Source organism: Arvicola amphibius, chromosome 4 (assembly GCF_903992535.2).
Source record: "Arvicola amphibius chromosome 4, mArvAmp1.2, whole genome shotgun sequence".
NCBI lineage: Eukaryota > Metazoa > Chordata > Mammalia > Rodentia > Cricetidae > Arvicola > Arvicola amphibius.
In genome coordinates this window covers 16,988,830-17,008,152 of record NC_052050.1, presented here as the reverse complement: position 1 = coordinate 17,008,152, position 19,323 = coordinate 16,988,830, and the positions used below count along the sequence as shown (strand labels likewise).

Genomic DNA, 19,323 nt, shown 5'->3' with positions numbered 1-19,323 from the left:
TGTGCAACAATTGGTGCCCAACTTTATAGCACAAATTCGTGAAAAAGCCACTTGCCTGTTGTCTCTGTAGTCACTGGCACAAGCAGAAGCTTCCACCAGTCACCACCCTGCTGGCTAGGTTTTCTTTTCTTTTTTCCCTAAGGCTGTGACCAAGTTTGGGATTTTCCTATTGTTGCCTCTCTACAAGAGTCTCCAGCTGCCACCCAAACTCCAGAAGCACCGGGCTCCAAATGCCACAAGACTTATCCATTGTGTAATCATACAGAGACTTAATTCTCCATCTCATAAGTGTTTTCCATTTTTTAACATGGAAAAAAACTTAAAAACTAATTTCCCCCTTTAAAAAAAATTCCAATTGACACCAGGAGGACGTGGCACACGCCTTTAGTCACAGCATTGTATCTTGGGATATTTCTTGGCTGGCTCTGCCTCAGGCAGCTCTTGCCACACATGCTTCTTCAGCACAATTCCACGTGCGCCTTTTCAGACAGTGGCTCCCTCTCCCACATGGGGTGTGGGCTTCCCCTGAACTTCTTCCTCAAGCTGTTGCCACACTAGGTAGCTGCCTTGACACCTGCTCAGATTGTTGCAACTGCTACACAGCTCATACTATATGCTAGCAGCTGCAGCTGTCCTCAGGCAAGCTGTTCACGCACTGTATTGTCTGATCAGACACGCTAAGCCTCACATGTCACTGACATCGTCATCAGATTTGGTGAGACAAAAAGGATTTCTTTTTTTCCAAGACATGGTTTTACTATGTTGCTCAGAGATCTGCCTGCCTCTGCTGGAATTAAAGGCATGTGCCACCACCCCCTGATGTCAATTGGGATTTCTTTCTTTTTTTTTTTTTTTTTTTTTTTTTTTTTTCGAGACAGGGTTTCTCTGTGGCTTTGGAGCCTGTCCTGGAACTAGCTCTTGTAGACCAGGCTGGTCTCGAACTCACAGAGATCCGCCTGCCTCTGCCTCCCGAGTGCTGGGATTAAAGGCGTGCGCCACCACCGCCCGGCTGGGATTTCTTAAAGGGGAAAATTAGTTTTTTTTTTTTTTTTTTAAGTTTTTTCCCATGTTAAAAAATGGAAAACACCATTAGGATGGAGTTAGGCCCCTGTATGACCACAAAATGGATGGTTTAAAATTAGAACAACTAAATGAAGAGCTAATCAGTTTAACTGAGATTGACATGTTAATTATCATTTTGATAATCTTTATTGTTGGTCTGATAATTCTCTAAAAATGTTGGTTGACATCAGTGCCAAGATACAGGCCTTAGAAAAACTTATTAAAACAGATCATAGAGATATTCAGATTCAGACAGAGGAATTTAGTGAATTAATTTAGTGAAATAATTAATTAATTATGCTGCGTCATAAGATAAAAACATCTTTAATTTATCCAGTTACCTTACAGGAACAACTGCCAAATGACAGATATCCCCAAGACTATGTAAGAGTTGAATGGACTCCTGTGAAAATGTTGTATTTAAGGAGACTCAAGGAAACAACAGTCTCATGTGGCATGCATTTACCTTTTATGAAGCACACATTGTTCAAGACTGGAGAGACATGGGGGACTTGGTGGAAAGATGAGGCTAAGACTATTGAACAAAGAAGTAGGGCTAGAGGTATGGAAATATTCCAAGACCAACTTCTTGGAGAGGGATATTATGCGGATGTACAAAGACAATCTCTATATGATGGCCACACTAGCTTTGAATGTTTGGGACAGAACTGAAAAAAAAAAAAAATAGGAAAGAAAATTGAGTCATTTACTAAGGTTATAAAGGACCCAAAGGAAACCTTCACAGATTTCTTACAATGGCTGACCTCAACATTAAATAGAATGATACAGAATTCAGAAGGTCGACAAATAATAATTGAATCTCTGGCTTTTGAAAATACTAATGCACAATGCAAAAGGGTAATTAGGCCATTAAAGGCAAGATCAGCACCCTTAGAGTAATGAACCCGGGATATAATCAATATTGAATCAACCAAATTCAGTTGAGTTATTTTCTGTAACTGTGAAGGAAACTCTTTCCCAGAGCAATGAAAGAACCTACTGCCCTAATATAAGAAACCATACTGCTTTGAATGATAGAACAACTGGAAAAGAGAGAACAAAAAATTTAGGAGAAACCATAAAGCAAATACCCTGGAAAACTTCTATAAGTGAACAAAGACCAAAATTACAAATATGAATAAAAGAAATTGTCATTGAAGGTCTTGTAGACATAGGTGTGGATGTAACAATAATTTCATCAGAATCTTAGCATCAAAATTGGCCTCTTCAGGAAGTGAATGTTCAGCTTTTAGGAACTGGAACTTTACCTCAGGTAAAAGGCACAAGATATGTTGAATATATAGGGCCAGAAGGACAAAGAGGAAAATTATGCCGTATGTTGCTAACATAGCAATGAATTTATGGGGATGTGATTTGTTACATTAATGGAATGCTCAGATTAACATTCCTCTAATCTCAGAAGCTAACCGTAAACTAACAAATATTTCTGGGAAAAATATTAGAAGGTATTATAAACAGTCACCGACCATAGGCTATACAAGTGGGCACAACAGCTGCTGATCGAACAAAGATACCAACACAGCCCTGTCTTTAAAATGCTCGCCAGACAAACCTGTATAGATTGCACAATGGCCTCTAACAACAGAGAAACTGCAGGCTTTAGAACAGCTGGTAATGGAGCAACTAGATGCTCAGCATATTGAAGAATCAGCCAGCCCTTGGAATTCTCCTGTATTTGTTGTTAAAAAGTAATCTGGGAAATGGAGAAGGGTAACAGATCTAAGAGCTGTTACTAAGGTAATCCAGCCAATGGGCTCTCCACAGTCTGGCATTCCTTTGCCTTCTTTAATACCTAAAGAATGGCCTCTTATTGATTTAAAAGATTATTTCTTCACTATATGTTTATAAGAAAAAGACAGAAAATTTGTCTTCATGGTGCCTACTTATAGTAATTCTCAGTCTGCTAGGAGATATCAATAGAAGATTCTCCCACAGGGAATGTTAAATAGCACCACCCTGTGCCAATATTTTGTATGTCAGCAACTGGAAACGATATGTAAGCAATTTCCTCAACCTATAGATTGCCATTACATGGATGACATTTTACTAGCTGGTTGAAATGTAGGTATTTTGGAAAGAATGTTTGAAGAAGAAAATTTTGCCTTGCTGGAGCTTACAAAGAGAAGATTCTATTAATTATTTAGGACATAAAATAGGTCTACAAAAACTTAGACCCTATAAGGTCCAAATTCAGATCAATTGAAGATTGCTAGGAGACGTTTCCTATTTACAGCCTACTATTGGGGTAAATCCTGATAAACTGAGTAATTTGTTCAAAACCTTAGACAGTGATAAGGACTTCAAGAGTCCAAGAGAATTAACTATCAGCTGAAGCTGATGGAGAATTGGCTCTGGTGGAAAAAACATCATAGAATGCACATGCAGATAGGCTGGATCCAAAGCCTGATTGCATTTTGCTTATTTTACCCTCTAAGCATTCTCTTACAGAAACATTAATGCAGAGGGAGGATATCTTAGAATGAATCTTTTTATCACATAAACAGAGTAAAAAATTAAAAACTTATGTGGGATATGTCTCTGAATTGATTCTAAAAGGAAAACTGAGACATTGTCCATTAGCAGTAATAGACCCAGGAGAAATTATAGTACCTTTGAATAATGATGAAATTGACAAATTATGGTCAGAAAGTGAACCTTAGGAAAGAGTTCGCAGTAATTTTTTTCAGAGAGATTAACAACAATATCAAAAAAGCAAGAGAACTAAACTTATAAAAAGAACTAGTGGCCGGGCGGTGGTGGCGCACGCCTTTAATCCCAGCACTCGGGAGGCAGAGGCAGGCGGATCTCTGTGAGTTCGAGACCAGCCTGGTCTACAAGAGCTAGCTCCAGGACAGGCTCTAAAGCTGCAGAGAAACCCTGTCTCAAAACACCAAAAAAAAAAAAAAAAAAAAAAAAAAAAAAAGAAGAGAACTAGCTAGATCCTTCCTCGCACCGTATGGGGAATACCAACATTAGAAGCCCCTACATTCTAAACTAATGCAAAGTAATCAGGAAAGGCAGGTTACAAATCAAAAATTTGAGTGATCAAAGCCCTTATGATTCTGTCTAAAAATCAGAATTATATGCTATACTCAACAATGATTCTACAAGGACTATAATACTGCTAAGCTGACAAACATCACCTAAAGATTGGCTTTAAATTACAAATTGCTCAGGACAATATTGAGGTGGCTAGCTGAGATGATTCAGTCTCACAGACTACTCTTGCCAGGACTTCAGACAAGCCCTGCAGTTTCCCACTATGCAGGACTGGACAACAAATGAAACAGCTACCTCTCCCAGGACTTGACAAATAACACAAATTTTTCTTTTCAGGATCCTCTAAAGATGCCACTGCCCCCAGACAGCAGGAAGTAATTTTAAGAACATGGCACCCACATTCCCAAGAGGTGGGGTGGGTGGTTTTTGATCTTTAATTGGGTTATGGATATTAATCATTGTTTGGGGGCATTGGTTACAAGTTGTTATTGCTAATGGTCAGGAAAAAAGGTGAACAAAGGAGTTTAGATTTAGAGTTCTTGTTTTAAAAAGAAAAAAAATGGGGATATAGATATGATAGGATATAAGGGTAGATTACTGAGTCTACTCTGAAAAGAAAAAGGGAAGATATAGAAATAGAATAAAAAGGTTGATTATTGAATCTATTTTCACATCACAAAAACTATCACTAGTTTTAAATACATTTATATGGATTATTGTATACTGATACAAATTAAGGTTATTTTTGTTAGAACATACTGTACATACATTTCTAATCTTGTTCAAGGTATCGAACCTGTATAGCTCAATTAACAAGGTAATACAAATTTCTAGTCCTTAAAAGTTATTACCAACTATGTAGGATAATAAGGAAATGCAGATTAGTAATTAGTCACCTATTACAATCGAACTTATATCAGGTATGTTTCAAGATGAGACAGATATATAGACAGGTCATCTTCAAATATTTCAAAGATCTGTAGAATATGGCATTTAAGATGTTTAAGATGTTTAATAATATAGGTTTTTTTTTTTTTTTTAATTTTATGACCATGAGACATGTCTGTTCCTGGCAGCTCCAAACTATTTCAGAGAAAATGATGGGTTATCGAAGAAACTCCATATGAAGTTTACTTTTGTTTAATTTATTTATTATGTATACAGTGTCTGCATGTATGCCTGCAAGCCAGAAGAGGGCACCAGATCTCATTAGAGATGGGTGTGAACCACCATGTGGTTGCTGGGAACTGAACTCAGGGCCTCTGGAAGAACAGCCAGCGCTCTTAACTGCTGAGCCATCTCTCCAGCCCCTGGAGTTTACTTTCCGTGTGGCAAAAGTAAGCCACCAGGCTAGAAAGTGCCCTTGCCTCGACGGCTGACAGAACACTGTCCTAACTGGACAAGGAGGACACAAAGGAAAGGACTGCTGACCTCTGACAAGACAAGGAGGGACAGCCCTGCAGAATGTCCTGCTTCACAGAAAAGTCTGTCAGATATGCTAGGTCTGTAGGCCAAAGACAGATGTCTCAATGTTGTAGAGGAACCTTGGGAGATTGTCCAGGCAGCCAGCTGTTTCTGCCATTTCTCACATTTTTTGGAAGTCACTTGTTTGCACTTCCTGTTTATTTGGGTAATATTATTACCTTCGTGGGTCTCTAATGAAGTTGAAGATGTCACAGTTATAAGTTATCCTTGTTACAAGATTCTGAAAAGAAATCCACTAAAGGGGTGTAATATGTATAAGGCGTTGAGACATAAAAGTTTACTGTTAGGTTGGTAATCCAAGTTAGGATAGAATGAATTAGGTACAACATTTTGGGCTACTAAGATAGGATATGAAGTATTTTGTCTGAATTTTTCAATTGCTAAAGGACTAGACATTGTTGATGTATTTATCACCTGTATATTAAATATAGTTGTTGTACTTATTGCATATAATTTTTCTTATATTAGTTATGACCTTTTTTAAAATGTTAGACAAAAGGGAGATGGAGAGATGGCTCAGTGGTTAAGAGCACTGGCTGCTCTTCCAGAGGACCTGAGTTCAATTCCCAGCAACCACATGGTGGCTCCCAACCATCTACAATGAGATCTGGTGCCCTCTTCTGGTGTGCAAGCATACATGTGACAAAACACTGCATACACGATAAAAAAATAAATCTTAAGAAAATTTTTTTAGACAAAACGGGAAATGTGTTTTTACTCTAACAAAGCTTGCCTAAAGACCAAAGGGCAGAGCTAGCCACTAGTTAATAACAGAAGTCTGGAAGTCTGTACTGACAGGAAGTGATATGGCTGGGCAGAGAGAGGAATATAAGGTGGGAAGAGACAGGAGCTTGGTCCCTCTTTCGTCTAAGGAGTTAGCAAGCTAAGAATTGGCTGTGGCTTGCTCTTTTCTCTCTCTTATCTCTCAGCATTTGTTCTGATATCTGGCTCCAGGTTTTTATTCTTAAGATCAATCAGAACTCGTGCAAGACACCCCCCAACCTTAAATGAAGTTGAAAATAAAAAACAATTTAAGTGTTATATCTGCTTCCGTGACTCATGTTTCCTTCTGCCTATATTTTGTCTGTTTTTTCATCACCTCGTGATCTCCTTTCTTAATTTTTAGACTTTATCCACGCTTACATGTTTACATATATAATATAGTTTAGGCTAGGATATTATGATTTCTTTATGCTTTATTATTTGTAAATGCTTCATCTATATACTATTTTATATTTATTTATTTTTGAGAGTACCTCATGTATTGCAGGGTGGCCTCCAATTCATGTTGCCAAGGATAATCCTGAACTTCATTTCCACCTCATCAGTACTGGGATTAAAGCATGAGCCACAAGGCCCGGTATATATATAGTTCTGGAAACAGAACCCAGGGCTTTGTGCATTGAAGACAAGCATTTTATATAAGTGGGTTAAATTTTATCTCCCCTCCCTGACTTTATTTTGAGACAGAGTCATGCTATGTAGCTCTGGCTAGTCTGGAATTTCCTATGCAGAAAAAGCTAAGTTGTAGCCAGGTACACGCTACCACCATAACCAAGTTTTAATTAACTTTTTAAAAAGTAAAGCAGAGTAAAACAAAACATTTCAATATTGTGTCTATGTGCATGTGCCAAGGGACACATGTGAGGATTAGAAGACTCCTTCCATCATGTGGGTCCAGGAATGGACTTTAGGTCACTACGCTGTGTGGCAGCACCTGAGCCACAGAGCCGTCTTGTTGGTACTCTGTTGTATTTCCCCCTCTCTTTTGAAACAAGGTTTCACCATGCAGCCTTGACTGGCCTAGAATTTACTAGACAAGCCAGGCTGGCATTAAACTCAGAGATCTGTCTGCTCTTCCCTGAGTACTGAGGATAAGACTATGCACCATCACTCTTGGCTATGTTAAATGCCTCCTCCCAGTGATTTATTTATTTGTATTTTATGTGTTTTGAGTGTTTGCCTGAATGTTCATATGTACACCAAGAGTATTCCTTGTGTACAGAAAAATTAGAAAAGATCATCGGATCCCCTGGAACTACAGCTACAGAAGGTTATGAACCATCATGTAGGTTCTGGGAACAGAACTCAGGTCCTCTGTAAAAGCAGCAAGTATCTCTTCCGCTCCAGGGTCCTGCGGAGTCTGTGTGATTTCTCACTTAGGCTGTGGCACACGCTTCAAGGAAGAGAGCCTGCAGAGAAGGTGTGTGCGCTGTGCTTCCTGCATTGGAGCCCTTGCACCTTTGGCATTACCTGCTTATGTTCTAAGGAATGCAGTCTGGTTTCTTCTGGAAGGGAAGACAGTATGTTTAAGTTCCCAGAGTCTACTGATGAGACATCGCCATATACAGGAGGATATGATGCTAATGGAGGAAGATGGGCTAACATTAAAGGCAAAAAGGTTTCCAGGTTTAATCTGGTGCTTAGTAAATAATGAACAAAAGGCAAAGTTAATTAAGCAATTAAGACAGATTGAGCAAAAATGAGATAAGGATAGAAGAGAGAGATAAATGCCTGTAACGTCTTGAGATTGGTTTTGGGGAAGGATTGAAAAGGAGTTAGAAATATGGAGAAGGAGGAGGAAAGAAGAAGTTCTTCTGCATAGATTGCAGAAATATAAAAAGACCGTAGACTGTGTGACTGTTAACCACAACCGCTTACCCTTAGCTCAAAATGCCACGAACTCCTAGGCTAGATAAAGATTTACATCGAAACTAATGCCAAGCCATGTCTAGCATGACCAACCCATAGATTCACACCAGGGACATCTGTCTGATGAAAATCTATCCTCATATATCTAATAATGATTCTAATAATAATCTGTACTGCATGAAAAAACATTACATGCAGTTCAGCAATCTTTTCTGTATAAAGGATGAGCCTCACACCCAGTAAAGACACATTCAGATGCAATTCCTTTGAGTCATCTGTCTGTCTGTCATTTGCCGACTTCTTACCCACCTCTTCCTGAGACCCTGTCCCTTCTGTCAGGGCCCCAGCTAAGCTGGTCCGTTGCACATAATACAAAAAACTCATACAAGCATAACATGCATACATATAAGAGAAAAAAGCCACTAAGGGCTGGCAATGTGCTTGCTGCTGAGCCTGATCCACACAGTGGAAGAAGAAAACCAACTCTTGGATATTATGTTCTAACCTCCACATGTCTGCTGCAGCACACACACTGCATACATATACACACACATGCAAACAAATGAAATAAAAATGATTCACTGAGACTTTGTCTTTACACTTACCATGCATTATAATGTCTGGGGTTTACTCTTATAGCATTTCGAAAACATGCTAAGGCTTTGTCTAGTTCCTCAGTTAACACAAACTCATGTCCTAATAGAGTATAGGCATAAGCATAATTTGGATCAACCTGGATAGCTCTTTGGAAGAATTTAATTGCAATATCATGTTCCCGTTGCAGACTGAAACAATTTCCAGCAGCACACCAGGCCTGGTAAAATGGAAACAAACAACAGTTACAGTATTTTATACTTTCTTCTTAAAAAAAAAGTTATCATATTTAGAAAATTAGTTTCTAATTTCTCTTGTATCTAAACTTAATTTTGACCTTAGGAAACGTATGTGCACACATTTAAGTGTGTGGATATTGTTCCTCACTTTCCACCTTGTTTGAGACAGGGTCTATGTTGTTCTGTTGTGTGCAAAAGGCTAGCTGCCTGCAAGCTTTTAGGGGTTTGCCTAGTTCCGTCTCCTCCCTGAAGAGGTGCTGGGATCACAGCAATTCACACTGTGCCTAGCTTCTACAAGCAAGGATGAATGGAGGAGGCTTTTCTGCAGCTTCTCTGACCATTCAGGTTCTTACCCTGTTACCTGACTCCTGACTTTTTACTGATAAAGAATAATTAAATAAACACTTCATTAAACAAATAAAGGAAAAGTGACTATTATTAAACAAATTGTAACCATACCTCTGGTGAATTCTTATCCATGTCTGTTAAATCTTTTGAAAGAACTGAAAGAGCAACATCTTTCTGAAGATGCCAAAGTGTTGTAGAGTAGATCTCCATACCTTCAACTCTGTAATTCTCAATCCTTCTAACTTCTGAGAATATTCTTTCAGCCTGAAATAGAAAAGCAAAGCAAAGAGAAGAAAAGAGTAAGGGCAAAGACGTTGCTACAGTTTACATACACAGGGCAATGCTGGTCAAAGTCTTCACAGGACCTAAATTCTGCAAAGATTATTCTTTATGTGAATTAGCAACAAGGATAACTGAACGAATCAGCTGTAGGAAGTCAAATACTGAAGCAATCATTCACATTTAGCCCGCTTTTTGCATTTTAAAAAGACATGAAACTTGAAAAGAAATTTCTCTAAAATAGAAAGAGAGGGGCCGGAGAGCAGCTCAGGAGTTAAGAGCGCCAGCAGCTCCGCAGAGGAACTGGCTTTTGTTTCCCAGCATTCACATGATGGCTCACAACTTTCTCAAACTGCAGTTTCAGAGGATCTAACACACTCTTCTGGCACCAGGCACATGTTTGGTACACATACAAAATAAAATTTGAAAGAGAGGGGTAGGGAGAATCTACTGAAAGGCTGAGTTTAAACCTTTGCGGTATAAACAAGGTCAGATGGCTGCCCCCTCTAGGGCACACTGGAAGTTGAACCATGACCTGCATGGAACCGCTGGGTCCCAACTGCCCTTTCCTAAGGTCTCTCTGGTTCCCCTCTTTCCTCAAAATATTCACTATTTCTGGAACTGTGCATCTTGTTTTAAATAAAAACTTTAGAAATCCTACTACTGTTCGCTGATGGCACACAGCTTTAATCCCAGCACTCAGGAGGCAGAGGCACATGGATCTCTGTGAGTATGAGGCCAGCCTGGTCAACAGAGCGAGTTCCAGGACAGGCTCCAGAACTACACAAAGAAAGCCTCTCAAAAAACCAAGCTAAGCCGGGCGGTGGTGGCGCACGCCTTTAATCCCAGCACTCGGGAGGCAGAGGCAGGCGGATCTCTGTGAGTTCGAGGCCAGCCTGGTCTACAAGAGCTAGTTCCAGGATAGGCTCTAAAAAAGCTGCAGAGAAGCCCTGTCTCGAAAAACCAAAAAAAAAGAAAAAAGAAAAAAACCAAGCCAAACCAAACAAAAAACTTTATTAAAAAAACAAAAACAAAACAACTTTATAAATCCAACAAATCCCCTAGTTTTATCACTTTAGTAAGTTCAAAATGAAGATGACAGAAAATAAGGGAAGAATTTCTGTTTTAAATATTTACTTCTGTGTATGTATGCCACATACATGGGAGTACCTAATGTCAGAAAAGGGTGTCAAACCCCCAGGGATGGAGTTACAGACGGCTGTGAGCTGACGTGGTGCTGCGAACTGGGCCTCTGTAAGTATAGCAAGTGCTCTTCGTTGTTGAGCCATTCTTCAGTTCCAGGAAAGCACACTGATAAAACTGGGAACTTTTGCCCAAAACATGTTGATCTGGCATCCAGAAATAGTTTGATGTTTTTTAAGTTCCCTCAAATCTGTTAAAAGGTTGTGCGTTAAGTTCTTCCAAAGGACACAGGCTATAAGATAGACACAGCAATTTGCCACACAGAAATACCTTTTGCTTTCAAAGTTTTCAGAAACGACTGTGGCCTTCCAGAAGTGATTATTAGCTAGGAATGAAGCATGCTAAAGCAAGAGGACTGTGGCAAGTTTGAGACCAGCCTGAGCTACACAATGAATTCAAGATGAGCGTGAATCACACAGCAAGACTTTGTCTCCCAAAAATAAAAAAGGAAAGCAATTCAGGTATGATGGCACATACCTGTGATTTCAAGGCTAGCAGAATGAATACAGTGAATTCAAACAAGCATTAGCTAGCTACACACACAAAACAAACAAAAAACAAGTGATTATCAATTATGCAAACAGGAAGACGGAAAAAAAATACTAACTAAAAAAAGTTGAAGGGCTGATGCCTGGAGTCAACCTATATGTGTATTCATAAATTGGGGATGATAGTACATCCCTATAATGCCAATATCTAAGGAGGAAGGGGCAAGAGGATCAGGAATTCTAGGTCATTCTGGTTTATACAGAGCCGGAGGCCAGTCTGAGCTACATTAGACCTCGTCTCAAAAACAAAACAAGCTAGGCGTGGTGGTGCATGCCTTTAAATACCAGCATCGGTGTGTGTGTGTGTGTGTGTGTGTGTGTGTGTGTGTGTGTGTGTGTGTGTGTATGTGTAGCCAGGGGTATCAAGTAAAAGATCCTGCCTCAAAAGAAAACAAAAAACCTATTATAAGGACATTATGTCTTCAATTAAACATAAATCATCTTCACAGATATAGTAAGCAGGTTTGTTTTTGTGCTGGGACTAAAGATGTACACCATCACACCTGGCAACAGCATTAAGTTTATAAAACATGTTAAATAATAAACATTCAGCTCAGTATATAATTCTGTATATTTTGTAGAAAGAATTTACATTATAAATATTGATTACATGGTAAATATCTATTCTCATATTCAACTGAGAATACAAATATTTCACATAACTTGATGACTTCTCTATAAATCCTTTACAAGTCCACTAAATTCAAATAATCTCTTAATGCAAGAAATAATTTTATTTATAAATTATTATACTAGCTAATTTTATGTCAACCTTACATATGCTAGAGTTATCTGAAAGGAAGGAACCTCAATGGAGAAAATGCCTTCACAAGATCCTGGTGTAGGGCTCCTGGGCTGGTGGCCCTAAATTCTTTAAGAAAGCTGGCTGAGCAAAGGCCCTGAGGAGCAAGCCAGTAGGCAGCATCCCTCATACCTTCTGCATCAGTTCCTGCTCCAGGTCCCTGTCTTGCATGAATTTTGACCTCGCTGCTTTATACGGAGCTACCAGTAAAATAAATAAATCATTTCCTCTCCAAGTTGCTTTTAGTCATGGTGTTTCAACACATCAACAGTAACCCTAACTATTATACATACCAAGGGATATATACATAGGTATATCTTTGCATACTTACCTGCATGTATTCTGAAAGTTCAAAATAAGCCCGTCCAATTTGGCACAATACCCAACCAGTACTGTAGTGGTGAGAAGGTAGGTGGCTCAAAATATTTATAGCTTCTTTGCAGTTGTATGAACACAAAGCTAAATAACCTTTTCCCATTTCACGAAGAAGACTCATCAAACCTTCTAGGAGAAAAAAATACAATAAACAAAGGAGAAAAATACAACTTTGGTTTTCTAAAAAAGCTAACCACAGATTACTCCTTTAAAAAAAAGTTCCAGTATCTGAATGGCAAGATTGCTTGGTGGTTAAAGCATCTTGCCACCAAGCCTGATGACCCAAGTTTGATCCCTGGGACTCCAAACGATGCATGCTAAGAACTAACTCCTACAAACGGTCCTGTAACCTAACACACACACACTCTCAAATAAATGCAATAAAAAAAAAATTTAAGAGGGAAATGTAATCAAATTAAAAATGTTTTGGGGGGGGGCTCAGTTTTTAAGTGCATTTTGTGTCCAGTTCCGAACCTGTAGAAATATTTTATTTATATTTTAATAAATAAAGCTTGCCTGAAGTTCAGAGAATGAAATAGCTGCACCGATCAGCCTTACAGACCTGGCAATGGTGACAACACACCTTTAATCCCAGTAGCCCCCTAGTTTGCCACAGAAACTGGTGGTAGTGGTGCACGTCTTTAATCCCAGCCCTAGAGAGGAATACAAGATGGGAGGAGACAGCTCTCAGACACAGTCTCATTCTGAGATTCCTGGAGGCAGGATCGCTATTTTCAGACTGAGGTAGAGGTCAGAGCTAGTGACTGGCTGTTTTGCTTTTCTGACCTTCAGGTTGAACCCAATTTCTGTCTCTGGGTTTTTATCAGTCATGCTACAGTTCCCAGCATCCACCCAGCAGCTCACAATCATCTATAATTCCAGTTCCATGGGATTCACAACCTATTCTGGCTTCTGTGGGCATACATCCATGCACAGAAATACAAATTTAAAAACATAAAAATAAACAATAAAACATTTTTAATGCCAGTATTTATCTAAAAACAAGGAAGGCGTGAAGAAACTTAGCTAAAATAAGTGTATAATAAAGTAAAAAAAAGCACAAGGACTACAGAAAGCATTTATAACAGACCTGCGGCTGCCTTTTGTAGGTTAAACGCCTGGATCTGAGGTGTGATTGTGGATATTTTCCCTTCTGAAATGATAGAAGAGTCCAACTTTGTAATTTCCAGACTGTCATTTATGCTGGGTTGGGTTATTCCTCCTTTATTAGTTTTACTTTTTGTTTTTCTGTTTGGGATTTTAGGTGGAAACTTCATTTTTAACTTTTTGCTATTCTCCTGTAAAAAGGGATAAATTGTCATGCTTATCACACTCATTATTTTAGATTTTTTCATTGACATTTTCTCGAGTACTACACATATGAGAATTGCGTAATCCTCATTAGTCTTTTTGTTTAACCTGAAATTTTAAAAACAAGTTTTCAAAAACTATTTTTTGTTTGTTTTGAAACAGGTTCTTACTTTTTGGCTCATGCTGACCTGGAACTTGAAGCAATCCTGTTTTAGCCTCCCAAGTATTGAAATCACAGGAATGAGCAGCCCTGATAGTCATTTGATTTTAAATACAATAAGTTAATAATAACTGAACACAGTCTGCACTAAGGGTAGCTCTTTTCTAAAAGTGTATCATAATCTCATTCACTATTTAAAAATTGGAAAATGCAATACTAATTACATCAAAGCACTATAACCAATGGCAAAAACCACTGTATATATCATGTCAAAAGTAAATTATTAATGTCAGTCAGCAGATCAAGAAATAAAACATTCCCTCATCTTTTGCTTTTAACCTTTAAAATAACATGATTGAATTTCCACTCCTTCTTTCCTCAGTGATAACATGTAAACCAGAGACCCCATGAAAATTTCCTAGTACTTAATGAATTCTTTTGCATGTGTATAGAGTTTTGTGTCATTTTATCAAACAAAGGCATTAGTGCAACTAACCACAACAGTTATGATACAGGATTATTCTTTCAGAACAAACCCATTTGTACTACATTTGAATAGCTGCATCTTCCCTCCAGCCTTATTTCCCGATAAGCCACTGACATTTTTATTATAAATTGGTCATTTCAAGAATGACACATTTACCCAAGGACTAAGGAGAGTCACAAAAATTATACCTAGTTCACCAAATAATAAATTATTTAGTTCAGCATGGTGTTGCATCCCTATAATCCTAGCACCCTAGAAGTTAAAGCAGGAGGAGAGCAATTTCCAGACCAGCCTGAGCTATATAATTTTAAACAAAATTAAAAACAAAAGTCTTTCCTTGTTTGAGATGGGGTCAGCGATGCACAGAAATCTTAGCGCAGGAAGCAGTGACTGTGACCTTTACCTTGGTTGTAGAGCTGTCACTAGTGAAAAGGCGGGAACTTCTCCGAGGCAATGCGTTTGGGGGAGATGTAATGGTGGGGCTCAATACCTGAGGTGTTGTACTAAAACAAACAAAACCGACATTTTAAAACATTTACTCAGCTTATGATCATTAGCTATTGTCACAATTCTACTTTAAGAGTACTTGATACTCTCCAAAAGGATCCAAGCTTTGTTCCTAATGCCCACTCTGTATGACTCACAGCTGCCAGTTAAGTCTTGTTCCAGGGGATGCTATAATCTCCTTTGGCCTGAGTGCATAGCATGTACCAGTATGCACAGGACAACCCCCCAACCCAATTAAGTTATTATAGAGTGGGAGTACAGTAACAATCTTCACTAACTGAAATTAGACATTTTTACTTAAAACAATCTAAAAAATAACTTCTGAGTGAATAAACAACAAATACATCTACAAAAAATTGGGGCACCCACTGGCATGTACAAAATGTTAAGTAAAAGGAAAAGTTGGGCATGAATAATTTTAATGTCTAGTATTTGCTAGTAAACAAATGTCACTAGAATAAATCAAAGGTTTCTTTTACTTAGCTAAAAAGAGTATGATCATCACTTTATACAGGTCTACTTGAAAGGGAAACTATAAGACAAAAGAATTCTACTTTGAACTGAATGGTGGTCCTCAAAAGAACACAAAGAGCTCTATCTGTTGAGCCATCTGTCTGACCCCCCCCCCCCACACACACACAAGGTCTTACTTGTTGTATTCTCTGGTTGGCCTAGAACTCTCTATGTATATCAATAAGACCTTGAATTCACAGAAATCTGCCTATCTCTTGCTCAGCTAAAAATGAATTCCCCCCTTTAAAGATTTGGTTTATTTTATTTTCTTTGACACAGAATCTAACTATGCAACTCTGGTTGTTCTGGAATTCACTATGTAGAGCAGGCTGGCCTCACACTCAGCCTCTCAAGTGTTGTGAATAAAGACATGTATTTCTACACCCAGCTACTTTTTATATCATGCATACACACCAGTGCCTGCATGTACACATGCACCAGGGGTATGCACGGCTAGAAGAGGGCAGCACATTCCCTAAAACTGGAGTCACAGGCAGTTGTAAACCACCCAAATAGGTGGTGGGAAGTGAAGCTAGGTTCTCTGCAACAACACCAAGCTCTTAACTGCTGGGCTGGAGATGGTCCTAGGTTAAGAGAACTGATTGCTCTTTCAGGGGCCCTGAGTTCAATTCCCAGCAGTCACATGGTGGCTCACAGACATTGATAACTGGTGCCCTCTTCTGGCATTCAGGCACATATGCAGGCAGAACATAATCTTTAAAAAAATTCTTTTCTTTGAATTCAATTATAACTTAGTTAGGCAGGGTATAATAATGCTGATAATCTCTATAATAAAGGAAGCTGAGACAGGTTTTTAATTCAAGGCCAGTCTGGGCTACAGAATGAGACCCTGTCTCAAAAAAAAAAAAAAAAAAAAAAAAAAAAAAAAAAAAAAAAAAAAAAAAAAAAAAAAAGAGCAAACAAACAAACTTAAAAGCTAAAATGAGCCGGGCGGTGGTGGCGCACGCCTTTAATCCCAGCACTCGGGAGGCAGAGGCAGGCGGATCTCTGTGAGTTCGAGGCCAGCCTGGTCTACAAGAGCTAGTTCCAGGACAGGCTCTAAAAAGGCTGCAGAGAAACCCTGTCTCAAAAAAAGAAAAAAAAAAAAAGCTAAAATGATCTAATTAAGACTGAGTAAGGGTATAGTGAGATCTGTTTCAAAGAGCAACAAAAAGAGTAGGCAAGCCGGGCGGTGGTGGCGCACGCCTTTAATCCCAGCACTCGGGAGGCAGAGGCAGGCGGATCTCTGTGAGTTCGAGACCAGCCTGGTCTACAAGAGCTAGCTCCAGGACAGGCTCTAAAGCTGCAGAGAAACCCTGTCTCAAAAAACCAAAAGAGTAGGCAACAGGTGTGAGGACACAACTCCTTAGCATTGCACAAAGCCCTGGGTTTGGCCTCTAGCATCACATAAACTTGATATACTGCTAAAGGGCTTGTAATCCTAGCACCCTGGAGGTGCAGGCAGGTGAGCAATTAGTTTAAGGTTATTTTCAGATATACAGCAAGTCTGCAACCATTCTAGGATACATGAGACCCTGTATAAAATGGGGGAGGGGAGACAGACAGCTTACGGACTAAGTAAATCTAAACACTTCATAATTTATGGGTAATTATTATTGGTTGTTCATCTTGGTTTCCAAATATTCTTGGCAAAAGCAACATAAGAGACAAAGGGTTAAGAAGAAGAGAGTTACGCTGAGTTCTTTCTCTCTGGTTCTGACCAGAGCCCAGATCATAAAATGGTGCCATCCATACTCAGGTAGAGTCTTTCCACCTCAACTAACCCTATTTGGAAAACCTCTCAGACATGCCCACAGGCCAGCCAACCTGATCTAGACAATCCCTCACCAACAGACCCTTCCTTGGTGATTCCAGACCCTGCCACAACTTAAGGAATTAAATCAACCCTCATATCACCTGTCTTGGTCAGAAAGTTCTAAAAATAAGAAACCAATTAGTAAGTAAAACCTGTTTAGAGCTACCTTTAATCCATCCTAGACACAGTTCAGTGAAGGAAAATTTACCTAGTAGTAAATTTTACCTAGTAGGAAAATTTGGGGGGGAATCAACCCACTCTTTTAAAAGCTTTATTTATTACCTACTATATATATATATAATTTATTTAAATTTATTTATTTTTTATTTCATGTTTGTGTGTTTGCCTTTATAAGTTTATGTGCACCACATGCATGTAGTAGCCTGCAGAGGCCAGAAGAGGGCATCAGATGCACTGAAGTTGGAGCCCACCATGTGGGAACCAAACCCCAGTCCTCTGCAAGAGCAGCTAACATTCCTAACCACTGAGCCATCTCTCCAGGAACAACTCTCGTTTATAGTACAATAAGAAATCAACGTGATTACTCATAAAAAAAGAATTATGACAAGAAGTAGAAAGGAATAATTTTATAATGCAGGGTAGTTTATAGGGAGGACAAATCTAGGAACAGTTTTAAGACTGACTTAGAAGACTGCATAAGGGTGTCACAATTCTCCATCAAAGAAAAAGAAAGCTACGGCAGTTTTTTTTAGACTAGAGGTTAGGACAGAAACTTTTCTATGTTTTTGTTAAGGTTCTGCTGGTTCTAAAGACTCACTTGATGTAAGTGGAGATTTCCCCCAAAGTCCAAGGAATCAGAAAATATATATTTATTTCATATAATGTGAACAGTGTCTGAATTTTAAGTTTGTTTTTGGTTAACTCGGAACCTGACAATAAAAGGTGCTTGGCATATGTGATCATATGTCAATTACAATAACATTTATTTTTTTTTTGAAAAAATATTTTATGTGTATTGGTCAGAAGGCATTAGTTCCTCTGGTAGTAGTGTTATAGAAGGTTGTGAGTCACCATGTGGGTGCTGGGAGACAAACCTCGTTCCTTTGAAAGAGCAGTCATCTATCCAGTCCCAACATTAAAAGAAAAAAGGTATAACTAGCATCACTGTTTTAAAGTTTTAAAATATGATCGGGAGGGGGAAGCGGAAGAGATGGCTCCAGTATAACTCCAGTTCCAGGGGATCAATGCCCTCCTCTGGCCTTCTCAGGCACCAGGCATGTACATAGTGCACAGGCATACACACAGCTGAAATATCCATACACATAAAATAAAATGTCCTGGGAGTTACCAACAAATACCTTGGGAAATTCACACAAATGAATCTTAGAGGGTAATTTACGTAAAGAAAATGGTGGGGCTGGCCATGCTGGGAAATCCTTCATATGCATGGTAACAAAATAATTTCAAGGGGCTGGAGAGATGGTTCAGTGGTTAAGAGCACAGACTGCTCTCTAGAGGACCCAGGTTCAATTTCCAACACCTCATGGCAGCTCATAACTTTCTATAACTCCATTTCCAGGAGACCCAACACTCATGGCAAAAATAACAATGCACATAAAATTAAAATATATACATACAGCACCAGACAGTGGTGGTGTACGCCTTGAATCCCAGCACTAGGAAGATAGAGGCAGGTGGATCTCTGTGAGTTCAAGGCCAATCTGGTCTATAGAGTAAGAACTAGTATAGGCCCCAAAGCTACAGAGAAATCCTATCTTGAAAAACCAAAACCAAACCAAAAAACATATAGTTAATATAAATAAATAATAAATATAAGGATGCACACACACATTCCCACCCTAAGTGTGTAAGCAGAGGTTAGAAAAGGGCCTCAGACAGCCTCCTCTATGGTTCTTTACCTTATTTTCATAAATCAGTCCTGCACTGAACCAGAAGCTAA

The 19,323-nt window shown here is 38.9% G+C and overlaps 1 protein-coding gene across 8 annotated transcripts in view; it reads right to left on the bottom strand.

Annotated features, from left to right (window-relative positions):
• Positions 1-19,323, bottom strand: part of Cdc27 (cell division cycle 27) — a 56,458-nt gene that overhangs the window by 10,284 nt on the left and 26,851 nt on the right. For 6 of the 8 annotated variants that reach the window (XM_038327614.2, XM_038327616.2, XM_038327618.2 and 3 more), the window contains 5 exons: positions 14,970-15,069; positions 13,699-13,906; positions 12,565-12,737; positions 9,513-9,665; positions 8,826-9,034 (listed from right to left, as the gene is read on the bottom strand). In XM_038327614.2, coding sequence (XP_038183542.1) covers positions 8,826-9,034; positions 9,513-9,665; positions 12,565-12,737; positions 13,699-13,906; positions 14,970-15,069 — 843 coding nt within the window. The remainder of the gene's footprint in view (positions 1-8,825; positions 9,035-9,512; positions 9,666-12,564; positions 12,738-13,698; positions 13,907-14,969; positions 15,070-19,323) is intronic. The other 2 variants (XM_038327615.2, XM_038327617.2) reach the window with 1 other exon arrangement.